We start from the raw sequence: 24,044 nt of genomic DNA, 5'->3' as shown, positions 1-24,044 counted from the left end.
ACTGTTATTATTAAATATGGTGCGGAGTACAAATCATTTTATGCTATCTGAGTATTTGTAAGTAACTATAAGTGGATTTATTGGTGCATGGTTATTGGTTACTCATTCATCCTTTAATCATGAGATTATGGCTCGATCCAACCTATGAAATTGAGCAAATTTCTTGGCTAGCCGTTCACTTCTTAGTGGAAAAAACCTGTGACAAAGGGTTTACTCATGAGTCACCATTATTAACGGTGGATACCCCGACTTACCCACAGAAAACAAGTATGTGTATAATTAATGTGTAATTCCATGTACACAAATAATTTGATTTCGATGGAGCACGGACAAATTCCCCCTTTAATTTGATTACCAAAAGAGCAAACTTCTGCGCTTTTACAAGAAAATTTCATCAGCATTCAGCAGTATGTATGTGACAAATTTACTTTTCCAAGAAGAGTTTTTGTTCATAAGCTTTTATGAGAATCACATTTCTATCATGGTACGTCAAAATCTCACATTATTTAAGAAAATATATAATTATTGTATAATGATTATAGACTTTTGGCAAAAGGTTTTGGTTTCACAAGTTTTTCAAGCAATAGATTTAAATTATAAACGAAATTCGTAATTCATACAACCCGATTTAGGTAGATCTTAGGACCGTTGTTGATTTAGTTAAGTAGCTAGTATAAAGTCGAATTTGCCATATTATAATTTTCTTTTCGTTATTTCGGATTAACTTTATTTCGGTTTTCATGGTAATTTTAATTGTTAGTAATGTCCCATTAATCGCACTTTATAGGGACATAGAACAAAGAAATACTCTCTTTTTCTAATGAAATATGGTAAAAAAAAATATTAAAGTACAAATACATATTACATTACTATGCAGACGTGCCTCAGCCAAACCTATATTAAAATATTAGCGACTTGTGTATGTATGAAAAACCTAATAAACACCTTGATTACGATCTTGGGTTTTTTTTGTGAAGAAAAATGATATGAAGAGAAATCAAACTAGTGACCAGCAGGATAAAAATTAATTAACCAACCATTAGATCACTAAAGGTTTGTTCTTGATTACGATCTTGTTTGCATGCATGTTTTAAATTTTTTTCCATCTGTTTTTTTTTCCTGAATTTTGTAGGAAAATCTTTATTTCAATCTATTTAATTATATATCAAATGAAAAACAAACAAAAAATTGATCACATTCATGCACATAGATTTTTGAATGCATTAAAAGGGATATCTAAGAGAAATCTATAGGGTGGTCCTATAATAAATTAACCAAATCTCAAAATTAAAAATATTTATTTTACCTTTTTGAATGTAAAAAGCCATACTACTTGTCAGCAAACTTCTGAAATTTCATCTTATAATAATTGAATCACATAATTCACATTCAAATTCCCAAGTAGAGAGAAAGTAAGTAAGGTTGTTGGTCTTTGAGCTTGGGAGTGAGTGTTGTCATATAATTACAAAACAGTATAACTGACCCAACTAACTCACATTCACAAGTGTGTCATATAATTACGCTTTTATGTCGTCGCATCATAGAACGGTCTTATAGTATAATTTACTTACATTATTAGATTATAATCCATTGCTCCATAGTCTATAAACTATATACTCTTATTAAGACTTGGCAAACGGGTCATTCGGGTCGTATTTGGGTCGGGTCAGCAAACTTCGGGTCAAGTTCGGGTTGGTTTGGGCCATTTCGAGTTCGAATCATTTTCAAATCAACTAATATAAAGTTATTTGTGAATAATATCAATTTGTAACAATAAAAATTCAGGTCGGATTATACTGGATTTGGGTCAATTCAGCTTCGGATCAAGTTCGGGTGTCGGGCCGGGTTATACGGTCGGGTCAATTTTACGAGGTCTACTCTTATACCCCCTTCTATATCAAGCATTTTTTCCTCTCAACTTCTCAAAACACTATTACTCATTCTTCATGTGAAAAATTCAAAAACTGCACCATACAACCGTCTCATACTATAATTTGCGGTGTAACAATATTAGACTATATTCCATACTCCATAGTCTATAATCCATAATCCATAATCTATATACTCTTACACCCCCTTCTCTATCAACCATTTCTACCTCTCAAAAATATACTACCCATTGTTCAAGTGCAAAAATTCAAAAATTGCTAAATTTTCGACCAAAAGAATTAATAAAACAATGAGATTTATTTATCAGTCATTAACTCATTATCTCTAATTTGTAAAATTACGATTTTTGGGCTCTACAAGTGTAGTTATGGGTAGGGAATGGTACTTTATCTGGGGTAGTAAGTCCTCCAACAAGAAAGCTGGAGGGATAAAAGGTAACGGTGGTGGCAGTGGTCGCGGTGGTGGTCGAGAAAAGAAGTCGGTTAGGCCGCAAGTGACGGCTGCTACGGTGGCTTCAGGAGGATGCATGAATGCTCTGCTTCATTTGTTTAATTTTCATCATTTCCATGTATGTTTGCATTCTCAAAATAGCTCTTATCTACCAGATGATGATCTTACACCTTCAAAAGGTAAATAGACCAACTTAAGAACACTTTTTCCATCTTGTTTTTCACAAATACTTATGTAAGACGGTTTTGCACAAATTTATCGTAAATTAGTAACCACTTTTACCCACTAACCGGTTCTGTTTGAATCCGTTTTACAACTATATTATTGTAAACTGTAAAACCGTCTTCCACAGGACTAAATCCTCGTTTTTAGCAAAAAAATTGATTAAACTTTTGCAAATTTTGATGTTTGTGTATGATATTATCAGGTGTAGAAGCACCAAGAAACAGTTTGTCCAATATAGAAGATGAGAAGCAATTTTATTTAAACATTCCGGTAATTAATCATCGCTTAAATTATATATCCATAAATGTTTATGATATACTCCGTATATAGTAATGTACACTATGGTTAATGATTACTTATTATAAATCAGGTGGACATTCAAATAAAAACGAATCGAAGAGACACAAGGCTGAAACTGGAGAGCAAAACAAAAGAAATGTTAGAAACAATCGATTCTCCAGCACCAGGAGCAAGGACACCCACCATTGTAGCAAGACTCATGGGACTTGACGTACTTCCAGAGTCGAATACCAGTACACCAAGATCATCCTCATCTTATTCTCGTGTATCAACACGTAGTCCACCAAACAGGACAACGAAAGCCCAAAGGAAAAGATCGGTTAAAAATGATCTCCAGTCCGTTCTAGGCCGGTCATCATTGCCAGAGTCTCCGAAATCATCAACTTCATCACAAAGAAGGATGTCGTTGTCATCGACAAATGTCGTTGACAAACATCGACTATCACTTCAGATTAACAAGGAGAACAACATTGTCAAGGAAATGGAGTCGTCAAGACGGTCATGTTCTGCCATCAACGCAAAGAAAAGAGTCGGAAGGAGATACGAGGATGAGAATAATAATAACAGTCCCGGGTTTTATGCTAAGCAGATTATGAAGCAAGTAAAAGAAACTGTTAGTAATAGAAGATCGTTTGGTGCTGATATTACTAACAAAATCGGGCAAAGCGAGTTTAGGAAAGACGATAATCTTTTGCTCGAAAAACAACCCATTAAACCAAACAAATCAAGATTAGTAAAAAGTTCAGACATTACCAAGAAAACAAAATTTTCGAGGTGTGATGTTCGAGAAATTGTTCCTACCATTGATAAGCTGGAAGTGAAGAATAATGAACGAGATAATTGTTGTACAAAATTCGATAATGCTGATAATAATGGTATTAAGTCGTGCTTAAAAATGTCGACGAAGTCATGTGAATATGTTAGGAACAAGAAAGACGACGAATTGTTTGTTCGTCCTTCAACCAGAGCTAGAGGTAATAATTTGGGTACGGAGAAGAAATGCAAGAAGACGCCATTGACGAAAGAGCTTGTTGATCATAGTACAGTTCCTTCAATTATTCCTCTTAAGAAGGATTCATCTTATTTACAAGTTTCACCGAAAAAGTTGCTTGAGAAACAGGTAAGTTTTTAAGTTTTATGTTGTCACAAGTTCTTGTACGATAACTGTGTATCGCGCATAACTATGTCTGTAAAACGGTTTTACACAAGTTTAGATAAAACCATACGCTAATTCACCTAAATATAATCCTATAAAAACTTTATTTGTAATAACTTTCATAAATTACCGCGCAAAAATTAGCGTATCTAACTTAATATGGTTTTACACGTAAAACGGTTTTTATACAAGCTAGGCTTATGTGTATTTGCGGTTTTTTTTGTATAGGATTTTTCACAACTTTCTTTTAAAAATTACTCCCTATTAAAATCCAGTTTTTTAAAATTACTTTCTTATATAATTTGTTCCTAAAATTACTCTCTTAAAATACACTTTTATCAAAAACTGCTTCAAAACACCAACTTAAGTTACTTATTCCGCCATTTTATGAACTTATTTCGTTTGTGTCTTAACCAATTTATACTTTGAAACGTATAACAATGAAGAATAAGTTCAAAAACAGACATAATAAGTAAGGGAGTAATTTTAGGAAAAAATTATATAAGGGAGATTTTAGAAAACAGAATTTTAAAAGGGAGTAATTTTTAATTTACACTTAAAGTATTACTCGAAAACCGTCTCTTTGTATTTTTTTTTAAGACGGTATATCTAACCATCAAACTAACTATAATGTTGTTATTTTGGTTGTAGGGCTCATCAAAGGCTCAAATTACAAAGCTCTACAACACTAGTAGTACAACCACCACCACCAACAACAACACTGTCAAACAGTTATCTCGTAAACCGGGTCGACGGACAAACGCAACAATCCAACAACAAGAAGCGGCCTATAATCCCGTCGACCATGAAAAGACGACAAGGACGAACAAAAACAGTTCCATAGCCGAATTCCAGTACATCAGTAAAATACTGAAATGTACTGGAATTAATTACAGTGACACATCAATCTCTTTAACCAAATGGTTTTCACCTTTACACCCTTTAGACCCAACAATTTACCATAATCTTGAAGCTTCTTGTTATTTTACCTCAGTAAATATTGATCATTTACCGTCTGATATTAACCGGAAGTTGATTTTTCATCTGGTGGATGAAATTTTAGCTGATATATTATTGAAGCCGAATAATATGCAGATAAATGGGTTAGAATTGGTGAAAATATTGTGCAGAAGAATAAGAAGTTTTACAAGCATAGACTGTAAAACTCTTCAAGACATTGATGCACTTGTTGAACAAGATATGCCGCGATTTGGAGAAGATGGTGAAGCCATTGTTGCAGAGATTGAACGGGATATTTTCGATTCGTTAGTCCAAGAAATTGTTGTGTTTTGATTATAGTAATGGTGATTAATGTAAGTTGTAGCTAATTAAGTAGCTAACTGATTGTATGTAGTTATTGTGTCACGGTACAGATTTAATACTGGTCGGTATTAGGTTTGTAGAAGTTGCATGCATGCAAATATATGTTTGTAATTAATTGTGTGTTAGTAGAGGAAAATGTACTTAGTAGTTAGGAGCTAGAACTTAAGGTTTAGACAAGAGAGGTGGAGGAACAAATGATTTTAATTATGATTTTAATTTGTTGGTTAGTAGTATTTGTTTTCAAATCAGTATCGTAATCAGGATTTGTGTTACTAATATACTCAAAATGCGTGATTTTGCAAGTTTATTTCATTGTTTATGTTTTAATTTTATCCCGAGACATCTTAATAGTGTTGCTCATGGCTTGGCTCGGCAGGCCATAAGATTGTAAAACCTTTCTTTACAGCTGTCCAAAAAAAAATAATAATAATAATAATACTCAAAATGGACTTGTCTAAGGCAAAAAAAAAAAAAAAAAATGACGGTCGATTTTCTCTAGTAAAGAAAAAAAATGTGATCACACACATTTGACACATATAGTCTCGCATTGGTTGTGTTATACGTACAATGGCTTGCTTACCGATGTATCTAAGAATTTCTCATTAAAGATATTATCTAGGAGTCTTACTATCAAACCAAGCAAACACCATCGAAATAAACACCATTGAGATAGTACGATGCACAACATACCGTCTAAAATATCCATTTTTCAACGTAAAAATGTCACCTAGGCTGCTTACGAGTTGGCTCATATTCAGACATGCAAAGTACCGATAATTTAGAATTAAAAGAACAATCTTACCTAAAGAGTGACAAAAACACATTTTATCTTTAGCGTTATCATTCCAAATTCAAAAAAAAAAAATCACACAATTCAAATGTAGATTACAGTCTTCACCAACAATTTATCAGAGATAATATTTTTTATCTACAGAAATTTATTTACTCATTTATTTATGGAAAAAAAAAGGTTTATTAGAAAGAGGAAGCTGAAAAAACCTGACTAAAAGAGGGCCACAGGACGACGAGATGTTGGGTCAGGAAATGGTCACACACTACAAGCTCACGTGCAGTGGCCCATTCACGTGACTAGATGCTATCTTACTTATCTTAGCCCTCTTTCGCAAGTCATCGAAATTCTCTTGTATTTCACCGATAAATAAGTTTAATTAGTTGATCAATAACAAATTTTTAATACTCCTAAGAAAAGTGTTGTTATAATATATATTTTTATTTAACGAAAAGTACACTTAATCGCATTGCTATAATGGGGACTGGGGAGGGAGGATTCAAACTTAAAATCTATTATCCACAATAGCTTAGTCTTAAGTCTTAACCAATAGGCTAAGATATTGCCATGCCATCGACCTATATTAAGCCAACAAAGGGGCAGCGAAAAAAATTAATTTTATATGAAACAATGTCATTCTTCCATGATACTATCATGTGAGTGATCTAATTGATATTAATTAGCTAGCTTAATTGGTAAAGTCATTAGATTGACGTAATCGATACTCATGATCCGGGATCAAATCTCGTCGACATCATATTCACTCATATGACTCTCTTTACAATATACTCGTAGAGTTTAGTCTCAAATATAGCATCATATTCACCCATATGACTTTCTTTACAATATACTCGTAGGGTCTAGTCTCGGATATTCCCATCTAATTGGACATCTACTTCTCCACTAAGGACCTCGGTGACAATTTAGCTAACAAATTGTTGACAAGACTTATACAGTGACACAAATAAATAAGCTTGATCTTTCACGGGAAATTCAGTCAGGCGCATGTATAAATCTGTGAGTAATGCACTAACTCAACTACAACAGACGAAAATCAGAATTTTTTGAGCACAAATTCTACGGAATAAGGTAAACTAAAATTTGAAAAACTTAACATAAAGTTTCAAATTTTAACAGTAGCGGAACAAGGGAAAGCTAGTAGAGTTGTACACTAAGTGTCGGATTAAGGGGGCGATGGTGTTACACTTGAACTAGAATAAAATTCTTCAAAAAAAATTCCCATCATATATATTTAAGTTATTGCATTACGAGTTTTACCCTTAATAAAAAATCTTGATTCCGCTACTACTTACTAGCGACTTCTAAGAGCGGCCTTAGTTCAGCCACTTGACAATTTTTCTCCCTCTGAAATGCAGAAAATTTGGTCCATGGACAAATAGAGACCCAAATGCTGAGTACATGCCCCAATTGAACAGGGTATTGTCCACTTCTACAAAATTGAATTTCCTCACAAGTTTTACGGGAGTTTTGGACATTTGACAATTACTACCATCTCCATGTTAACACCATCAGTCTCTGTAATTGGTACCAGTGTACAGTCATTTTCATAGAATTCAAGAAATCTGAGACCATAATAAACTACATTTAAGTATATGAACAGTTACATTACTGGAAAGATTCCTATATGTACCCCAAATTTATTTGCCTATTTAGTTATTCTGCACAAAATACATACAGAAAGCCCTTAAATTTTCAAATGTCAACTGTCAGTAGAAATTAGAAGGGTAAATGGAAATACTTTCACACAGTTGCGGAGCCAGGATTTTAAGGCAGCGGGGGCGAAAAGGAAATATTATAAGGAGGCTTTGAAAAAATTCAAGAATTTTAACCAAAAGTTTCGAAATTTTCAAACTTCAGCGGGGGCGACCGCCCCTGCTAGCCCCCCCACCCCTCGCTCCACCACTGCTTTCACAGCATACTTTGAAATCTAGTACGGAGTATATTATAAATCACAAACTCTCAAATCTAGTACGGAGTATATTATAAATCACACTCTCATTTGCGACCGCCCCTGCTAGCCCCCCCACTCCTCGCTCCACCACTGCTTTCACAGCATACTTTGAAATCTAGTACGGAGTATATTATAAATCACAAACTCTCATTTGTGACGGCACTATTCCGTCACAAACTTGTAACCTCTCACAAAAAGCAAGTGGGAGGGCAAATGGGAGAGGAGTTGTGAGAAGTTACAAGCTTGTATCGGTCACAAGCAACACCATCCTAGTCTTACTTAGAACTAACATATTCGTTTTATCATTAAAACGGATCTAAATACTATGAGTACCATTTAATAAAAATAGGGACATTACTAGTTCCTAGGTAGTTTGTCCTACAAAAATAACATTTACTTAACCCGGTTTGTGTTTAAAACCGATATATTCGTCTTAAACAAGATTTTGTATAAAAAAATAGAGCAAGCCTCTTAAGAAACGTCACAAATAACATGGTATGAGACAACACATGAAATTCCCTGGAAACTAACAACCAACTCTCTAATGTGACTGTGAGAGACCTCATAAAAGTCGTACTAAAATAGTCGTAAGACCGTCTCATATAGGAATTAGGGAAAATGGCAGTGTAAAAGGGTAAAGTGGGAAGAGTAACAAACAAGATTTACCTCTTTCTGGATTTTCTCTCCTAACTTCCTACGCGGTACTGACACTTGTTTAGTAGCAGTAGTATAATGACTGAAAGTAATGGTTACTGACCTGTCAGGGAAGAGTGTCTTATTTGATGAGTAATTAAATCAGTTACTATTTAAAAACAGTAAAAAATTTAAGGATAATCAGCTCTTTATTGTATAGACAGAGAAAGATGGATATGAAGTATGGTAGAGTGTGGTATGGTGATGGAATCAATGTGTGTTACAGAGTTTAAGGATAATTCAAATTACACAAATTAATGCTACAAGATAAGTTAAAATAGAGTAATTTACCAGCTAAAACAGAGTAATTTACCAGCTAAAAGACTTGCTCAAAGTTAATTTTGTACTCCATCATTATAGTGTTCAAACAATGTGCTAATCTTGATACTAAAGTTTTTGTTAAATAAGACAACTTATCGGACAATTGACGTTCTTCATTGTTAAATTCAGCTAAGACTTCATAATAATAAACATAAATATAACAACTCAATTAAATCGACCCTGTATACTCTAGCTACGCCCATGGTTATTCGACAAAGGCCTATAGGTACAACTTACCAAGCAAGTAGCAAAAATATGGGCGACACTAACACATGAGCTTCAAACAGGGAAAATGGTACCACATATACAATTGTCTTCGTAATTCATTTCTAATAAGCGAAATTTAGAAGACAACCGTCATACTTGTTTTGTAGTCTTAACACAAATTCTCATTTACAAATTGCAACTATTGTAACATACAAGTATACAACGGGAATATAAAGCTATTTACACCAACACTTTTTTGGGGGTGTTAGTGCATATCATCCCTCCTCCGTTGTAATTTACAACGGTTATAACTAAGATTTACAGTAACCTTAAACCATATTACCATAACCTGTAAAACTAAAATTAAACACATTGATAACTTTAAGAGCATAGTTTAGGAATGCCACTATAAGTTGGGGTAAGCAATAAGTGCTTAGTAAGTTGGACAATGCCGCGCATGATGCAGCTCAAATTCAAAGAAGCTATAAAAAACACATAGCACCATCAATTTGGTTAATGGTTCACTTAGAAGTCAATTATTTGTTTAATTTTCCCAATGGCTTAACCATTCCACTGTCTGCGTCTAGAAAACAAAGAGGTAAACTGACAGTAACCTCACAAGTTTAACCATGCCACTAATTAAGAAAGGAGATAATGTTATCGGATAATATGGAGTTTCGGGATCACTCTCTCACATCATTTACCGGATACTATAGTTTACTAACGTTCTGAAACTCAATACTACCCAACACACATCTCATTATCTCAACAATGGACTACAATACCCCATTGGCCATTATAGTCAATAATGGAGTTCAGTAACATTGTACTCCATAGTCAATTTCCGGGAGAATATAACACCAAATAAATCATTTAACCATGTTAAAAACATCACCAATTTTTATTTAAGACAGTCTTAAAACTTAAGACGGCTCTCACACATGATTAAAATAGAAGTTGAAATAAAAAGAGGTTGTGAGAGTCTGAAGACGGTAAAAACATAGAGTATAACCTATTTCAAACAAATATAGATGAAAACACACTTAACTATGTCAATAGTTTTCACCATTTTCTCAAACCCGGAAGGATAAGAAAAAGTGTGTCGACACGGCAGCAACAGAAATAATCTCACATCTATGTAGGTAAAGGAATCAATCAAATGAAAAAATGAAATTATCTAAAAATAATTAGTACTCCATAGATCAAGACAAATTCTTGTTTAAGACGGATGTATACATCTTAAACTTAAGACGGGTCAAATAGAATGAATAAGACAAGCAAAATGCATATGAAAAAACAAAAAAAAATATCTTAAATGTTCAAGTGAGATGATATTTAACCCGTTTTAATGTTAAAGACGGATAACTCCACCTTAAGGGAGACTAACTGACTAACTGTAGATCAAAAATGAAAATAATCTCAATCACAATATATGTAGTTAGAATTATAAATTTAGAGGCCCACAAGGTAATAAAGGTGAACAGTAAGGAAGTCAGTAATGAAAATGATTGGGTGGTTTGGAGTAACCAAGTAGTACAATACAGTTACTACGGAAATGTAAGAAGTAATCATAAGTAAATGCCTCACTCTTATTTGAAAAAGGGACAAAGTCAGCAGTCTACATTCACTCAAACCTGAGATTTTAACCTGCTACTGCTAGCAGAAACTTCTGATGGCGCCAAAATGGATGGATGTATTTGCAGTTACCTCTGTTTACCCTCTGCAACTTTTACCCTACATTCATCAATTTCTTTCCTTCATATTTTCATCTCTTCAGCTTCATAACACATTAACACTCAATCTTAACACCACATTTATTGCAGGATCAGTACTAGTTTTCTGTTTACCTTAACAGTATTTTACTGTCTCTTCTAATGTTACCCGAAAATTTCCATTTCCAGTATAGTCGAACAATTACAACTTTAAGTTATGTCCGGTCAAAGCAAGACGACTCATTACAATGTCTGATAAATCTTTATCGTGGGTCATTAGTCAGTCAATCTTGATATATAGTAGTCAGTCGATGAAATCGTTATTATGGGTCATTAGCAACGCTAACTCCGTCACCTCCTTGTTTGACCCACGCCGTTGAGGAAGGCACTGGGTTAATAATGGCGTCATAAAATATACTAGGGGTTTACTTAGAGTAAGTGTACATGTTACCAAGGTCATGAAGATAACAAAGAAGTATGAGGCAGTACTAGCAAAGGATACGAGAAAGGAGACGGAAAGGGACGAATAATTACCCCATTAGAAGTGTAATATTTGCCTACCTAAATGAAGCTCACAAAGGCTTACACATCCCAAAAAAAACCCAACCTGAATTACATGTAATCCAATGACAATCAGTAACTTTACTTCTTTTTCCAATTTGACCTAATGAAAAACAGTCTAAAATAACCAGTGACACAATACTAACTCGGCCCGATGATTCCGTTGATAACGAATTAGCTACTATATGTAAAATCCCCATTTACACACTAGAACCAAGAGCGATAAGAGGTGGGGCTAATACTCTGATACATAGTACTCCCTCTTTCTATTCTCCAAATTCAAAAAGTGAGAAGAAAACAACAGAACGGGAGAAATAACTAGCTAACGAAACCCTTCAAATCTTCTATGAACAGGTTTAATCATAAGGATTATGACCTTTGTGGGGTATGAATGACACAAGAAAAAGAAAGGAAACGATCACATTCACGTCTCTGCCAAAAATGCAAGCTCATCATGCTCCTTTAAGGTGCTGCAGTTCTGTAAAATTTAAGCAGGTAGTGGACCTCTCATCTTCATCATTCATCAAGATGATAAATGGCAAAAACATTAATTTTGATGGAAGTCAATAGATGAAAACAAAAACTCGTACCGGAGTCGCAGCTCCATCATGACTTCATAAGTTGTCATTTACTCACACTTCCCTCTGTGTTTTCTTACCCTTTTTTCCCTTTTCATGTTGTTGGTACTCTTATAATCTTTAGTTCTCTTGGTTTATCAGGCACTAATCCGGAGTTCTGAAACTAATGCTATCACAGTATCACATTTGACATACCATTTGGACGTGTTCTCCTAGGTGCATCTAGTAAATTGCTATTTTCAGGTCTCAGGACAAACAATCCTGAAAAGAGGCTTTCAGCCCCCATAAAAGTGGACTCTCAATGCTCATCAGCCTTGAGGTTGAATCTCACCTTGTGAATAACTTCCCCTAAGCCTGACATTAGGTTTTCTATAGTATTGCATCCGGGAGACAATATTTCAACAATATTTTCCTTTTTTGCTCGGTGTCTTCAGACATTTGTGTCCTAAGGTTTCAAAAGTTGTAGTACATATTTATTTTAATTTGTACACTATCATTTCAAAAAAAAAAAGTCATTAATTTAGATTAATTTTGACTATGTTATAACTTGTGTTACCAATGTGAAAATTTTCCAAATCTCGTGTCACCAAATTAAGACAATGTTTTTGACTCGTATTATAAAAACAAAATTAGTAAAACCACAAGAATCAACCCGACCTAAACTCGCGACAAGAAAGCCGAATACTCCTACTCCAAGTACCAAAAAAAGGCAGGTATAACACCATCAACCCAGTGCCACAAGGGCTCCCACAAAAAGTAATCTGCCCTTGTGAATATGCACAACTGCACATCATACAAAAACACATTCATTCACGGTAGCACACTTAGCTAGTTATTCAGTATCACAGTTTTTTTAAAGGTAGACAAGTTGTACAATGTAGTATCAAACTATTGGCTTTTACTCAAATCCAAGTCTTGACTTCTCTAAAAGCTATGAAAGCAAAAGGTTTCTGGAAGAGGATTCAACATTGGCGATGATTGGCAACAGAAAGAAATATTCTAGAATCACAATCCGAAACAAAAGGAAATCCCTATAGATTCTGAATATGACTCTTTTGTCAAGAACATCAGCTACATATTTATCGCAATGTAGCTTTAATGTTCAACAAATCCCCTACCTGAACCTAAGCCCAGAATCTCTAAGAAAAAATGAAAACTTAAATTGTCGTAAGAGCTATCGTACCCATCTCCGGTAAAGCAACTTTTAACAAATTTGCCATTACATCAATTTGTCTTCTTTAGCCACTCATAATTGTGATTTCTGACTAAAAGCTCATGTAGATCTACACCCTGTAGTAATGCAATGGAGAACCCAGCAAGATAAAAAGAGTGCAAGGTTTCTAAGTTAAGGGGCCAACCCGTCCCAAGAAAAAAAATAACTGAACCAAAAATTCACAAGTGACAAGGCACTACAGCCAATACTCATTAAGCTGGTACAACTTCCAGGAAACTAACTTATGCTTCTAGGAAAAACATAACTAACTGCATTGACATAATCTAGAATTCACAATAATAGTAGCTAACAGATTCTGATATTTAAAATTATTCAATTAATCACTTTTCATAACTGCAATGCTGAATCTATAACATTGATGTACAAAATTTGGAAAATCAAAGAATACCTTTTGCTCAACTTTGAAGAAAACTTGATACCATATCAGCTGGGCCCCTCAATTTCGAGTGTCCACATCAAAACCAGCACCTGTCCAGCCCGTTGTCGAACCTCTGCCTTTCAATGATGCTCCAATCCCCTTTCCTCCTCTCCCTGGTAATAAGTTTTTCTTCTTTCCCCGTCCTTCTTCATCGACTACTGGTGATTGATTGTCGACGCTAATAGTTTGTACATTATCACCTTTACCTTGACTGGGAGCATTGCCAGCTAATATGTTTACTTCAGGTATCAATGCTGCTGGAATTGCACTGGGTGATGTGCTATTCTGTGTGATTGCACACTTATGTTAAACAAAGATAAAGGTTTACGCATATAAATTATCTATTTTGCAAAATATGAAGATAAATAAATCTTACACAGATCAAAATTTATAAATTATGAACGAAAAGAAAAAAAAGTCTTGATATATAGAGAGATCATCTTCTACTTTAGACTTGGAAAATAGAGAAATCAACTTAATAACACCAATGTTTCTTTTGGATGTAAACATTTACTCAATAATTGCAACCAATTACTCGAGAGAAGGTGGGAAAGGCGGCGGTTAAGAAATTGACAAGTAGGGAAGCGTAATCGGAAAAATTGTGATGTGTTTAGCCTTCTAAAAATCATTACATGACGGCTTGTTGTCAATTGCACTCAAGTACATGTCGTTCATCACATTTTAACATATGGGCGCGTATCGAAGCCTTGCAGAAAAGGTGAAGATAGAAAATACAGTTACTTTAAAAAGGCTCTAAAATCAACCAACTAAGAGTACTGAGCATTTTATAAGCAATTAAGCATTACAGTGAGAACAACATACAGGCATGAGAGATGTTGATGCTCTCCCAGGATTCAAAGCTTCCAATCGTCTTTTTAACTCTTCTAGCCTCGTATACTGGGAGTTACTACTTTCTTGGACCTAGTAATAAATAACAGCATTAGGGAAAGGTGCTGTAGTTCTAAGCATCCAGTTCTGTAGCATGTGATACTTACCAAATTGTTCAAATCTTCACATAGTTTTTGCTTTACCGCTTCCTCATCCTTCACAACTTGTAACGCAGCCTCCCATACCTGAAATATCAATGAAGAGGGTACTTAAGGGCAATATGCAAGACACGGTATGAATCGTACGCTAGATCGCCGTGCACTCATATTTAAACATAACGATTCCATTCCTCGAAAGGAAATTGTCGTTGTTGTTGTTCTAACCCAAATCCAAATTGTTCAATGGAAGGCAAAGGAATACCACTCTATCTACAAGAATTCCACCGACTCAAGAAAGATACAAGGGAACATTTCATGTAATTACATTAGACACCTAAAGCACAAGTGCACACCTTCTTAGCTTGTTCTTCCTTAATCTTAGCTGCACGGATATTTTCATTTTGAACCTCAATCATTTTTCTCAAGTGCTCAAATGCTGCAAGGAAACGACAAATGAATAATATAAGTAGATAAAATCTACAAAAATGTGACTCCCGTCAGTTTCAGAGTCTGGCCTCTTTTCAGTTTAATATGTTCAACATCGACAAACCCTAAATGGTTACTAACAGACTGCTACCAAGTTTTTACTTCAAAATCATCCATTATATCAATAGTTCATGCAAATCTACAACAATATAGATGTTATCCTTTTACAAGATCCAAGCATAGTAATTTAGATGATGTTAGATTTTGTGTCTCCAAATCAACCGGGAATTAATAAGACAAAAGAAGAAAACATTACAACAACAACAACAACATTACCCCAGTGCCTCAATGGCTCCCGAAAATTGCGGGGTAAGGGGGGTCGGATGTACGCAGCCTTACCCTTGTGTTAGAAACACAAAGAGGCTGTTTCCGAATGACCCAAGATGAAAATTGCGTCGAGAACTGCATCAAAGGACTGCTACTTCACAAGAGAAAGAAGCGCGGCCACTTTAGTAAGCCATTTTGCTTTACTCCATCATAATCCAGAACCAAAGAGTAATGAGTCTTTGGTTCCATTGGAAATATGGAGAGGAAAGAAGAAAACATTACGAACACAAAAAACTCGACAGCTGAAACTACAATGTCCAACCTGCATTCTTTGACCCTGTCGTGAGTTTCAACTCCAGATCTAGATTAGCAAACTCCCGCTCAACATCACGAATCTTTGAATAGTTTTCCTCTATGTATCTACAGACAACAAAAAAACCAATTAGTGCAACAAGTAAATGATATTTTACTAGTAGGCTACAAGCCCCTAACAAAATCTTGATGACAAAGTAAAATTACAAGAGCTAACAAAAAAAATAATGAGGTATTTAACATCACAATCATCTCCTCTCCGTGTACTACAAAAACTTAAATAACAAATCTTCTAAGAAAAACCTCCAAAAGACAATTGTATTCAATTAAGTCGTCTACTATGCAATCTGGAGCTGCAAACCTATATCCAACACTCCCCACCCTCCTCTAGGAGTCTAGGTCTACCCCGCCATTTGCACGAACCTTGAGGCACTAAAATAATGTTGTCGTGCCATTTACTATGTAGCTACTCCTACATGTTCAAACCAGTTACAATGTTACATCCTTGAGTAGGGGATTCATTTAAGCAAATGAATGTTTGACTCCGTACATGAGAAGAATAAGTTCACTTGAGGATTAAACGACACTAACTGATATCTGAAAACATACTTTTCAATCAAAAAAAAATCATCAACAACCAATAGTTGCAACAACCTAGCAAATTAACATAGAGTAAGATGCATTCAACAACAGTTTGCTCACTTCGTTGTGACTTGTGAGTACAATTTTTATCTCTTAGAATCTAAATTTGATATAATTTCACCACGTCGATAATTTACGCTTGCAAATACTCCGTATTAAAGATGATCAACGTGTTAATAAGGCAGAATTGACATTTAACGCTCCTCAACGACATCCCTCAGAAACCACTCACTACACGTCTACACTTGAGATACACTCGAATTGCAATGAGAGGCCGTTAAACCACACAATTACCTCTTAAATAGTCCTAAGTAGATGATAATCACAGATCCTAATGTTGCAAACAAAACAAAAACAGTTTTAAAGGCAAATCATGCAGAATACAGAGATAACAGAACTTTACATCTTCCAAAACTCATTCAAATTGCTCAACAATTCACGCTTTACTCGTAACGATATCAATTCACGTTTCAAACATGAAAATATAGAGATTTACATGATCAAAAACTCAAATCAGTCGCTAAATTGATTGCGAATTCAAATGTGAATTTCCGAACTTACTTCTTCAACAGCGAATTCAAATGCGAATTTCCGAACTACATAATTACTTCTAAAACAGTCGTAATTAGATACTAAATCGCTAATCGCAGAACAATTCACATTTCAAACAATCAAACTTCACATTTCAAGAAAAAAAAAGCACTAATTGCGAAATTGAAGCGCGAAATTGCGAACTTACTTCCTCAATTGAACCTTCTCCGCCTCAATAAACTGCAATTCATCAAAACAACATGATCAAAAACTCAAATCAATCACTAAAATTGAGATAAATGCAAGAAAATGTAGTGATTTACGAAACCTTTTCAGTGTACGCGATGATAGGAGCTTCACGAGCAAGTCCGTCAGGACCGATTTCTGACTTTAGCGACGGTAGTACATTGTTCGCCATTGAATCGTCGTTAATTATAAAATCTAAGAACAATGTGGAAAGATCTTATGATTCAATTGATTGATGCTTCAAATTTTTTGACGCTTTTTTGAAGTTCAAGTGAAAATTCGTCGTTAATCGTTAGATCTAGTGGTGATTTGCCGTATTTTGGCCATGAAAACTGGCCTTTTCACGTGTTAGTGTGGAACTAATGTGAAGTGCGGAAACACTAATCTAATCTATGTGACTACGGTCTACGGGAGTACTTAGCTAATTGCTAGTTAAAAATAATAATCGGTGTCGGTTTTGCCTAAAAGTTATTTATCATCATGGGACGCCAGGACGGAGTATTACTTACATTACATAATTATTAATTATAATAATAAAAATGGTTGTTTTTTCATGAACAAGTATTACTCTGTTATAGACATTTTCTCATTAGTTTTCGATACCTTTTATCATTCCCAAAAAAACAAAATAAACAACTCTCTTTAATTTTCTTCTTCCCAAAATTAATCAAATCCGTCAAGTATTTAATTTAGACTAATTTGATTAGGGTTTGTTGAAAGATTATATCAAGTTTTGCGGATCATAGGCTCATAGGAGCGCATGAGAGAACTAATTATACTACTTTTGTGCAAATTTTATGTGATGGCCATCATTAACCTCTAATTATTGGCAAATGCATACACTTTATTTTTGCTGACACATGGAAACAACTAACTTGGATTGAGTTTACTATAGACAACATATTCTTGTATTTTTGCTAACACATACTCCCCCTGATCCACACAAAAGATAACATGGAAAAAAGTGGTATTTAAGAAAAGGAGGAAAAAGTAAGGGTAAAGAGGAAAAAAATAGGTGACCATGTAATTATGGGTTTAAGTGTGGAATGATATGTGGAGTATGTAATGACATTTTGTGTAAATATGAAATGGGTATAATGGCAATTTGGTAATGATGTGGGCCCATAACGTATGTTACCTTTGATGTGGATCGATGTAATACCCCGAATAAAATTAGTTTTAAGATATGTATTATAATAGGAGTATCTGAGACTTTATAGACTAAACTCGTATATTTTTCTGTATACATGAAGACGGCTCCATTTTAGTATTTTTGTCTAAAAGTATATGAGTCGGAACCGTTACGATTTTTACTACGCTATTAGATAATTATGAAAAAGAAAAAGAAAAAAAAAAAGAAAACAAAATTCTACACGTGGCTTAGGGGGGGTGACTCACCTAGGATATCATTTAATCATATCCTCATATATACACAAAAATTGCGCAAGGCAATTTGGGCTACGCATAAGAGAACGGCATAAGGAGAATCCTAGCAATAGTACGGGGAAGGGCAATAGCAATAAGGTTGTTCGTATATTATATCAACCTTCACAATAAGGTATGATTTCGGGACCCTTTGTCGATATAAGTAATTGTTTACCTATGAAATAAGATATTAGAAATAATTGGTTATATTAGTTTTATTGTTAATTTCGTCTTATGATTGTTATACTACTCACGTGTTATATTATTGACCGTCTTATGAATGTATGCTGTGATAATAGTGCTGTCGTCATATTGCATAATTGGCCAATTGTAGCACTCGGGATACGATTATTGGATTGGGATGACATTATTATATAACCTGTGTACACATGAGGGGCGTTGGCCCCAGGAGCAATAGCTCCAGGAACGTTGGTTCCATATATATAAACTGAGGGCGTTGGCCCAGGGGCGTTGGCCCAGCGAGCGTTGGCTCAATATATAAACTGAGGGCGTTGGCCCATGGAGGAAAATTATTTAGCTTGTGTACACGGAGATGGGTTCTAGACCCGGTGGGAGATTTACTCCGTAATGTCTATTCTTTTCAGTAATGGTATACCGGTAGTAGTGTCATATGAATATGTATATATCCTGTTGGAATGGTAGTCATATAATGTTTTTGGGATACCGGGCTGGTCCCTGACAGGAAATATTTGTATTCTGGTAAGTATCGTATTGGGCAATATAAAGTTGATAATTCCTATTGAGTAAATGTTATGACATAAGGCCGGTGGAGGGAGGCAGGAGTCATACTCACTGTGGTTGGTCGATTAGATTACTTTCACTCTTTTTCAGGTACAGGTATCGGGGATGGTCAAGTGTGAGGATTTGACTTTATAGAGGATAATAAGTATAAGTTGTAAATAGTTTTAAGCTTTAATTTATTTATTTCAATTGTAAGCCTTGTATTCTCCGGAGGGGGAATACGGCGGTGACGCCCTTGTAATTCCGCTGCTGTCTTTTATTTATAAATGAGCTATTTTGAGCTGCCTGCTTGATTTTCGGGGCGTTACAATCGACCATTTAAGGTAAGTGTTACCTTTGGTGTGGATCAGAGGGAGTATACTAGTTGAATTGATTTTACAAATTTGGATTAATTTTTCATCCTCCGTTTACATACTCCGATGTAGGGATGGTGGTGGTCCAACACAGGGAGGATGGTACGGCTGGTGACGGGTGGTCTGGTCGTGACTCGTGAGGAGTGGTTTGGTAGTATGGTGCAACTGGTCTTGTAGTATCGTCGATGCAAGGGGGTTCGGTAGTATCGTCGGTGCGGGGATAGAAGGCAGTGGTGGAGGAGGCGTGTGGTTTGTTGGACGAAATTGAGAGGATTTATTGGTTAGGAAATAAAATAGAAAATGGAGACGTAGAAATGACAGGGGTATAATGGTAATTCATATCCATGATTAAGTAAGTCATGTCCACGAATGAGTATAACCCTTATAGAAAGGGTTATAAAAAAACGTAATTGCTCTTTTATGAACAAACATTAATCTTTCACGACCTTTTGCCATTAATTTTTCATGCCTTACCATTTCCCAAAAAAACAAAATAAACAAATTCTTTCTAGTTCTCATCCTCATAATTAATCAAATTCGTCAAGTTACTCGTGTACGTTAGTTCTCATGTTGATCAGGTAATAGTTCTAATTTATTAACTTTATTAATTATGTTATGTCAAGTTAGGGAGTTGTTTGGCCTAGTTTATGTGAAATAGCTTTTACTTTCTAGAATGAGTTTTTTTCATAAACTACTGTTTGAAAAAGTTGTGATTGTTTGGCCTAACTTTTGTAAAAATGGTTTCTTAACAAATTGACGTGTTTGGCCTTTTTTTTTTTTTTTTTTTTTTTTTTTTTTTTTTTTTTTTTTTTTTAGTTTCCATAATCCTAAGAGTTTTTGGGAGAAGTAGAAGCAGAAGCATCAATTTGGTGCTTCTGTTTCTAGTAGTTTTTTTATTAACTTATGACTTTTCAAAAGTAGTTTTTTATCTCCCTAAATTATAGTGTTTGGCCCTGCTTCTACTTTTACAATTAGAAAAACACTTAGAAAACTTGGCCAAACACCCCCTTAGACTACTAAAAATAGGGTTTTAAAAAACTATTAAATTAAATAAGAGATGTGAAAAGTGCCACCATATCCATTGACCATATTATTGTGAATAACAATGTAACTCAACGATTCACAATCCAAGTTATGGAGATTTCTCACAACAGAATAAAACTCAATTTATGACATGTGTACACTGCAAGACATTATAGCGCACCAAAACAATTTGTGGTCTAGTCGTCTGGTTGTACGACTGGGCCGGAAGTGGAGGTCTGGTAGTCTGGCCGTGCAGGGAGGCAGCGGCGGAGACCGATTGGTGGGAGTGGATTGATTAATTTGAAAGAGTTTATTGATTATGAAACAAAATGAAAGTATTGAAATAACAATGGCATAATAATAATAATAATACAACATGTATGGCCTTACTTATGAAAATGAGTTTTTGCTTTTTTGGAATTAGCTTTTTCAAAAGTTACTTATTGACAAAATTGTCGATGTTTGGCAAAATTTTCTAACAAATTGTTTTTATTAACATGTTTACCCTAATTAATTTTGGTAGCATTTCTCTTTTAAAAAAACTATTAATATCACAGTTTCTCCATCTAATAAATAGGATATCATCTATACAATATTATTAAAAGGCTACTTAAAGCATTTATGTTTAATCCACGTGTAATTTTTCTATAGGTTAGTAATAATTCACTTATATTAATTACTTGATTATCTAACTAGAAATAATCTCTAAATATCATGTGTTACTTATGAATACTAACAAAATAAAAAATATTAGTTGCAAACACAAAAAAAAACAAATTAATACAAACTCCTTATTTTCCTCTCATAAATTTGTATCAATCTACCTATTCATTTAACTTTTATTTATTTTTATTTAATAGATTGTCTTTTTGTTTTTCCTCACAATTATTATACTTTGTATTTATTTTACCATAACTTTTTATCTCTCCCTTAGTTCACAAAACATTCTTCTTCTCTCAAATAAATTCTTGAAATTAATTAGATAATTAATTACAAAAATTTCCTTATATAAATATTACAACAATCTTATTTTTCATTTTTATCTAAAAAGTTGGTAGGTAAAGTATGCATATATATAACCAAATGAATTATTTAACTTTTTTTTATTCTTATTATATTTTGAATTAATTAATATTTATAATCTTATTTAGTTATTTTTTTGTTTGTATTGAAATTGCAGGAGGATGACATACTCACAGAGTCACAGTCACATCAATAACATTGCATGAAATCTATAAATAATGGTTATGGAACATCTTTGTAATTTTCTTTTGACTTGAATGTTGTTAAAAGGCTACTTAAAATATTTAATTTTTAATCCACGTGTAATTTTTCTATTGGTTAATAATAATTCACTTATATTAATTACTTTATAATCTAACTAGAAGTAATCTCTAAATATCATGTGTTACATGCTTATAGATACTAACAAAATAAAAAATATTAGTTGCAAACACAAAAAGACAAATTAATACAAACCTTTTATTTCCTCTCTTAAATTTGGTATCAATCTACCTATTTATTTAACTGTTATTTCTTTTATTTAATAGAAGGTCTTTTTGTTTTTTCTCACAATTAATATACTTTCTATTTATTTTACCATAATTTTTTTATCTCCCCCTTAGTTCACAAAACCTTCTTCTTCTCTCAAATAAATTTTAGAAATTAATCTATATAACATTATTAAAAGGCTAGTCTAAAAAGCCACGTAGACAATGCCACAGGGGATGAAAAAAAGCCACGTATGCAATAAAAATATGACTTGGCAAACTAATATGACATGGATTATCAATTTATTATTATATTGCATTAATTTAATTCACTTATTTCCTTTACAAAACAATCCATATTCCATTAGCTTTAAACTTAATTAACTAAAAAAAATTACAATAAAAAAATATGCATTAATTATAAGTTAATAATTTCAAGATATTTCATATGGAGTAGTATTATATGTATTTGAAATAAAAAAAACGAACACATGAAATTAAGAACGAAGAAGAACAAATGAAGTTGAAAACAAAAAAAATTTGTACCTATACAATATAGTTAAAAAGCTACTTAAAACATTTTATTTTAATCCACATGTCGATTTTTTACTGGTAAATACTAATTCATCTATATTGATTACTTGATTATTTATTTATACAATATTATAAAAGTCTATATTATGTATTAAAAAGTTATCTTTAAAACTGTCACATGCTTATAAGTAAAAAAAATTAAAAAAAAATATTAATTGCAAACACAAAAAATAAATTAATACAAACTCTTTATTTTCCTCTCATAAATTTGGTTATTAATCTACTTATTTATTTAACCTTTAATTTCTTTTATTTAATAGGATGGTTTTTTGGTTTTCTCTCACTATCATTATAATTTGTAGTTATCATAATTTTTTTTATCTCCCTTTTAATTCACAAAATCATTCCTCTTCCCTCGAATAAATTGAATAAATTGTTGAATTTAATCAATAATTAATAACAAAAAGTTTCCTATATAACTATTATAACAATCCCAATTTTCATTTTTATTCAAAAAGTTGGAAGGTAAAGTATACATACATAGATAATTAAATGGATTCTTTCGCTTTTTATCCTTATTATGTTTTAAATTTATTAATATTAAGAATGTTATTTAGTTATTGTTTTTGTGTTTGTATTGAAATTTCAGGAAGATGACATACTCAATTATCAATAACATTGCATGAAATCTATACTATCTAATTAAAAGGGCAGCTTAGAACATTCAATTTCATTTCACATGACATTTTCACACCCCATTAATTCTTATTCATTTTTATTGATTATTTAATTATATTGACAATATAACATGCATGGTATATTATTTGAATTTATAAAACTATAATCTATAATTAAAAAGTAAGTCAAACTATCTACCATCATCTGAATGTCATATTTTAAATTTCATAAGATAATTTCTAAACCACTCTTATGCAAAGTAGATTTTGTAAAAAAAAAAAAATAATAATAAGAATATGAATAAAGCAAATCTTTTACATTTCATTTCTCCTTTCCTCCATATTTATGTCTATATTAAATTTCATAATAATGAGACAAATCTATAACTCAATAATCTAAATATAAAAATATATAAATCTAATTAAAAAAACAAGCAAAACTAACTATCATCATTTACATGTCATATTTTAATTACATAA

At 33.3% G+C, this 24,044-nt stretch overlaps 2 protein-coding genes across 5 annotated transcripts; one reads left to right on the top strand and one right to left on the bottom strand.

Annotated features, from left to right (window-relative positions):
• The first annotated feature begins 1,913 nt into the window (after positions 1 to 1,913).
• Positions 1,914 to 5,459, top strand: LOC141606633 (uncharacterized). Its single transcript, XM_074425833.1, has 4 exons — positions 1,914 to 2,519; positions 2,768 to 2,835; positions 2,936 to 3,985; positions 4,673 to 5,459. Exons 1-4 carry the CDS (start codon positions 2,258 to 2,260, stop codon positions 5,312 to 5,314), a joined length of 2,022 nt encoding a protein of 673 aa, XP_074281934.1. The 5' UTR covers positions 1,914 to 2,257; the 3' UTR covers positions 5,315 to 5,459.
• Positions 5,460 to 7,557: 2,098 nt separating this feature from the next.
• On the bottom strand, positions 7,558 to 17,702 carry LOC141606634 (uncharacterized). Of its 4 annotated transcripts, none has more exons than XM_074425838.1 (8): positions 17,383 to 17,702; positions 17,263 to 17,294; positions 15,892 to 15,989; positions 15,170 to 15,252; positions 14,826 to 14,903; positions 14,653 to 14,751; positions 13,801 to 14,115; positions 7,558 to 7,670 (listed from the first exon to the last, which is right to left on the bottom strand). In XM_074425838.1, exons 1-7 carry the CDS (start codon positions 17,470 to 17,472, stop codon positions 13,849 to 13,851), a joined length of 747 nt encoding a protein of 248 aa, XP_074281939.1. In that variant the 5' UTR covers positions 17,473 to 17,702; the 3' UTR covers positions 7,558 to 7,670; positions 13,801 to 13,848. The 4 variants fall into 4 exon arrangements, with proteins under 4 accessions (XP_074281939.1, XP_074281938.1, XP_074281937.1 ...); XM_074425837.1 differs by lacking the exon at positions 7,558 to 7,670 and adding an exon at positions 8,532 to 8,863; XM_074425836.1 differs by lacking the exon at positions 7,558 to 7,670 and adding an exon at positions 10,747 to 11,061.
• Positions 17,703 to 24,044: the final 6,342 nt, after the last annotated feature.

This window comes from Silene latifolia, chromosome 10, assembly GCF_048544455.1.
Source record: "Silene latifolia isolate original U9 population chromosome 10, ASM4854445v1, whole genome shotgun sequence".
NCBI lineage: Eukaryota > Viridiplantae > Streptophyta > Magnoliopsida > Caryophyllales > Caryophyllaceae > Silene > Silene latifolia.
This window is presented reverse-complemented; position numbering and strand designations above follow the sequence as displayed.